Source organism: Myotis brandtii, unplaced genomic scaffold, assembly GCF_000412655.1.
Source record: "Myotis brandtii unplaced genomic scaffold, ASM41265v1 scaffold480, whole genome shotgun sequence".
NCBI lineage: Eukaryota > Metazoa > Chordata > Mammalia > Chiroptera > Vespertilionidae > Myotis > Myotis brandtii.
Window position 1 is genome coordinate 756,534 of NW_005368342.1, and position 5,543 is coordinate 762,076.

Here is a 5,543-nt window from a genome sequence, read left to right on the forward strand (position 1 = left end):
ATGCAAAGGGAAAAACTGTTCCTTATTGTGTGACAAAGATGGTTGCAGTTCTAGTTCTGCTCCTGATTCACTGTGTAACCAAGGCCTAGTCCCAGCCTTTCTCTGGGCCTTAGTTTCCCTACCTGAAACAAAAGGGGGTTGGACTTGATGAGTTCCCAAGCTTTTCCCAGCCCTGACATTCATTCTACCTGGTTCTTTTTTTTTTTAATAGAACACTTTCCCTATCATCCCTTCTAGTGCTACGTACAGGCTTATTTTTTTAAATATGTTTTTGTTGATTTCTGAGAGGAAGGGAGAGGGAGAGGAAGAGAGAAACATTAATGATGAGAGAGAATCATTTATCAACCACCCTCCGCATGCCCCTTACTGGGGACTGAGCCTGCAACCTGGGCATGTGCCCTGACCAGGAATCAAACCGTGACCTCCTGGTTCATAGGTCAACACTAAACCACTAAGACACACCTGTTGGGCTTCTTTCAGTGTTTCTTAAATGGAAACTTCTCCCCACACAAGCTCCTACTTCTGATAAGTGCCCAAGTTTTCCACTACCATGCCCTAAACGGGACAGCAAGTCTTTTATTTTACTTCCTCAATTTCTGGGCCTGACCCCTTCCCCACCCCACCTTGTTCCCACCAAAAACAAAAAGTTATTCTCTCATCAAGGTGTGTAATAATAGTTTATTCTGAGGAACAGATACAATAAAAATAGCAAATTGTTTTTATCCTATCAAATAATTTGCCCACACATCTTGTCATTAGTTTATTACACCAACCCTATCCCTGCTCATGTCCATAAGCTTCTACCCCCAAAATCACAGATAAACCCTGGAATGAAGAGTTCAAAGGATATTTTATTTAAAAGTTTTGTAAACAGAATTATGCTCACAGCTTCAGCAACAGTGAGAGTTCAATTAAACCTCCCTGCTCAGCTCAGTTGCCTGGAGCACTTCCTCAGACACCCCAGAAGCTTGAAGTCAGACCTGAGGAGGTCCCTTCTCTCCCTCCTGGAAGCCAGTTTCAGGAGAGGAACGTGGTTGTTGGCACCACAAGAAAAGCCAGGAGTGAAGAGCATACAGGTAGTAGAAAAAGGAGGACACGAGGTGGAAAGGAGGGAATAATCAATAGCAGCAAGGGTTGGAGGTAGACCCATTGTGGGTACTGAAGTGTTTGGAAATTTTTAAAAAGAATTGTAAATGAGTATATCCAAAAATATATTTTTAAAAATCTGTAAGTGGAAATCACTTGCCTTTTGTTGCCAACAAATTCAATTTCCTCGATCCCACTTATGCAATGTGCAGCAATAATATTTCACGTCTATTAGTGACTACATATTGTTATTGTATCTGAGATAGCATGGTTAATATTGACTAATATATTGTGGTTAATGATGGTTAATACTATATCTAAAATACTATGAAAAAAATATCACTGAGATGGGAAAAGAGGGAAGGAGTGGGGAAAAATATAATGGGATAATGAGGAGGCCATGGAGTTAGAGTGCTTTCCCGGGTTCAGACCTGGCTGATCCACATCTGTTTGGAGTTTATGAGAAGCTCCAAAGGCCTCCTTATGGCTCTAAGGAGCATTTGTCCCATAGCCAGTATGGGGATCAATGCTATAATCTGGCTATGCCTGGGCACTGCTGATACTGATTGCCATCAATACTCATAACCAGTTGCTGTCAGATATCCACTGACAGTTGCTATTAACACCCACAGCCAATCACCATTGATATCCATAGGAGACTGATGTTAATATCTTATTACTATTATCATTCAAAAGTCCCCCATCTAAACTATGGTCTAGTTGGGGGGAAGGGAGAAAGGGAGAAAGGGATGGGAGTGGGGAACTGGGTGAGAGAGGGTTATAGCACCAATCCAGGAAGAACTATCATCTATAATTCCTGGTCACTTTGGGATTAAGAGAAAAGCCTAGTGTGGGACAGGGGGAAGCTGAGGCCTAGCTGGCCTTGCCCCTAAGCCCCTTCCTTCAGGATGCCCACCTGATAATGGGGAGTCTACCCTTCAAGCTAATGTTAGCTAATACTGACTAGCAGAGATTGCCATGACCTGGGACTTCTCTTGAAGGATTCTTTGCCAAATCCAGGTTTAGAAATCCTTATCTTGTAACCAAAAACTGGCAAGAGGAAGGTAGCGATGGTGGGGTCCACCCCTCTTGACCAATGGGCCCATTACAGGATGCCATTAGGCCTCAGTTTCTGGTGGGCCAGAGCTACAGCATAATAGCGTTGGAAACGGACAAGGAGCACAGGCACCAGCAAGACACCCGTGCACATGCCCATCGTGGCTGTGACAGCAGCAGTGAGCTGGCCCAGAGAAGAGAGGGGATAGACGTCTCCATAGCCAACAGTGGTAAGAGTTATGACAGTCCACCAGAGACATGTAAAGATGTCTCCAAAATGGGGCTCACCCTGACCTGGGGTGGACATGCCCAAGAGCTCCCCATAGAGGAAGAGAAAGCCAAAGAATAAGATCTCAGCTACCCAAATCAGGAGAAAAGCACACACCTCCTTCCAAGAAGAATGAAGGGTGTGAACCAGGACTCTCATGGCCAGGGACTTTTCAAGGAAGCCCAGGAGACGAACCAGCTTGAGGACATAGAGAGAACGAATGGCCCCAAGTGTTAGGCTGAGACGGGGTTGCTGTTCAGCCTTGTCACCCACCACCAATTCCACCAGCACAGGGAAAAGGCAGAAAATATCGGCTAGATTGAGAGGGCTACACAGGAAGCGCACCTTATCAGGGCAGGAAATGGCCCGGGCAAAGAGCTCAGTTCCAAACCAAAGGGCACAGAGCAGTTCCAGGTAGAGTAGGTGGGGGGCACGGCGGTAAACAAGACCATTGTTCTGCTGCTGCTGATGGTTTCCCCCAACCCCTACCCCATGTCCCATAGGAGTGAAGTTGGCAGAGAAGTAATCCAGCTGGACCTCCGTCTCCTGGAAGAAGATGACCAGAGCACACACGGCAAAGAGTGTGGAGATCAGGGAAAGGCACTGGGGGAAAAGAGGCATGTCAGAAGTACCCCCATTTACAGTCATCCCCACTTCTCTAACTGGACCCCACCCACCCTTCTTTGCCTCCCTTTTTTGGGAATCCCCTCAAATTGTCCTGGGTGTTTGTAGGTTCAGGGCCCAAGCACTGTGCCAAGTGTGTGGACATTGTGGCATCTTGGCAGGGCCCTTTGGGAGTAAGAGTGTTTAACATGGCATTACAACACTGTTAATAAGTTACCTTGGCCCCTAAGGAAGATTGGGGTTGGTCAAGAAGCACCCAGAGCCATGGCTTCCAAGCATTCCGCAGTCCCTGGCCTCCAATGGGGTTCAGCAAAAGGCGTTCATCCATGTGGGCATTCTCACAGACCTCCCAAGACAGAAAGTCCTGGGTTTGGGTCTCCTTGCCACTCAGCTTGAGCCAGCAGCAAGGTGCCAGTGATGCTTCTGCCAGGCCCCAGTAAGCCAACTCCTCCTCTAGGACATCCCGACAAACGTTGGCAGGGCAGTGCAGCTGCCGAGTACGGTAGTAACCCAGCACGTAGCCAAAGAGTTCAGGATTTCGGTCAAAGAAAAACTCTCGAACTGGTGGACCCTGAGCAGCTGGGGTGCCAGGTGGGGGTGGCTCGGTCAGCTTGTAGAGACGGGTGCCTGGAAAGGCCCGCACAGTGCTGATGTAGGTCTCATGGCGCATGCCCCCCACGTTCAGGATCAGTTTATCATCCAAGCCCTCCATGGCAAACTGTGAGCCTGCTTCTCGGCTGGCTCGGATCCGCTGGCAAGAGGAGGGATGACAGGGGTTAGGACAAGGCTTAGCCAGGGCAGGGAGAGAACTGAGGACCACAGAAGTGATGTGGCAGCCCAGATACCCAAGGGAGGCTACCCTAGGCTAGGAGCTAGAGGTGTGTCTTCCTCCTAGGTCTTCGAGAATCAGGACAGCCAACTCTCAGGTGTAGTCACAGTGACTAGCCAGAGTCTCTCCTGAGCCCAGCCATTCCAGGAGAAAAAAACAGCCTAGCCTGGATACAGATGTCTTTCAGGGGCTCTTAGGAGATGCCTGGTGACTCTGAGAGAACAATTGTGCCATGGTATACAGCAGAGGAGTCACAGACAGGCAATGACAGACTAAATGGGCAAGATGGGGACAGGGGCATCTCTTAATCCTCTAACACTTTGAAAACTCGGGGTGGGGGAGACAGGGGGGAAGGTGAAAAGAGAAGCTGCCAAGGGAGGCTAAGTGCAGGAAATGGAGTGAAGATGGGAGTGACAGAGGAAGCTGGCGGGCCTTAGAGATCCCTTTGCCTCCACAAGGAGTAGGAAGTGCCTGACTTCAGAAACTGGCTGGGGGGTCGGCAGACCTGACAACGATGATTTTTGATTCCGACTTCCCTGGCACCTGGTCCTGGGCACTCAGCAGCAGCAGCAACTGCATCAACTGCACCAACAGCACCAACAGCACCAAAAGCACCAGCAGTACCAGCAGCAGCAGCAGCAGCAGCAGCAGCAGCAGCAGCATCCGTTGGTCTCTCTACTGGGCGCCCTAAAATTGCTTTGGGCTTAATGAGCTCCTTGCCTGGGAACAAAAAGGGGCAAGAAGAGAGTGGGGGCAGAGGAGAGAGAGAGGGTGGTAGGAGCACAGAAAGGCAAACCAGGGTGGTCAAAACACCTACCCAGATCAACATTTCAGTGTCCCATACCCCCTAACCAGCAGCCTGTTGGGGCCTCCCATGTTTGTCCCTGAGGGCAAAAAAGGATGAGGGCACAGGCAGCCACCTCCAGTCTGAGAACATCACACCTCACACACCCACCTCCCATTCCTTTCACCTCTCAGTCAGTCCTTCCTTACTCACTTGGTTGTTTTGCATGATCCACGAACACTGGCAGTGAAGGGACCAGCGGCTGGCTAGGCAGGGGGGCTGGAGACGGTGGGGCGGGTGGTGTGGCCAGCATTGCTGCTGCCTCCGGAGTTCTTGACTGCTCCTGCATGGAGAGATCTCAGAGGCCTCAGGACCAGGGTGTGCTCATGGAAGAGCTGGCAAGGAGCTGGGGCTTTCCAGGAGCCTCCCGTTCCTGCTGTGGCCAGAGGAGCAAGGGCTGAGAGGCAACAATCCGATTCAGGGCTATATGTGTTCCTGCCTGCTTGTTTAGGAAGGGCTTCCTGGCCCCCAGCCTGTAGGGAATCAGACAAGAGACCCTGGCCAACTTTGCTGCTCCTCCTTCCTCCCCCAGCTTAGTTCCAGCCCAGAGCAGAGGGAGGGGAGGAGGCAGCTGGAAGAAAAACAGGAAGTTAGGTAGTCAGGCTCCAGCCAAGAAGCCACATCACAGGACCAGTTAATATTTCGAACAACTTTTCCCCCCACCCATCCCCACTCTAATTCCCCACTTTCTCCCCAGCTCTTCTACAATCCTCTCATCAGAAGCCTGAAAAGGAGGAAAGGGAGTGGGGGAGGGGGAAGTGAGGAAGATAGCTTGGGAGGCCAGATGTGCTCTTGGCTGTATCTAGCTGTTTCTACCCACTCATTTTTTTCTTTTT

At 50.0% G+C, this 5,543-nt stretch overlaps 1 protein-coding gene across 1 annotated transcript; it reads right to left on the reverse strand.

Annotated features, from left to right (window-relative positions):
* Positions 1 to 831: 831 nt before the first annotated feature.
* Positions 832 to 5,325, reverse strand: LOC102261020 (potassium voltage-gated channel subfamily C member 1). The gene is made up of 4 exons (XM_005876173.2): positions 4,861 to 5,325; positions 4,369 to 4,583; positions 3,252 to 3,785; positions 832 to 3,013 (listed from the first exon to the last, which is right to left on the reverse strand). Exons 1-4 carry the CDS (start codon positions 4,994 to 4,996, stop codon positions 2,192 to 2,194), a joined length of 1,707 nt encoding a protein of 568 aa, XP_005876235.2. The 5' UTR covers positions 4,997 to 5,325; the 3' UTR covers positions 832 to 2,191.
* Between the last annotated feature and the right edge of the window lie 218 nt (positions 5,326 to 5,543).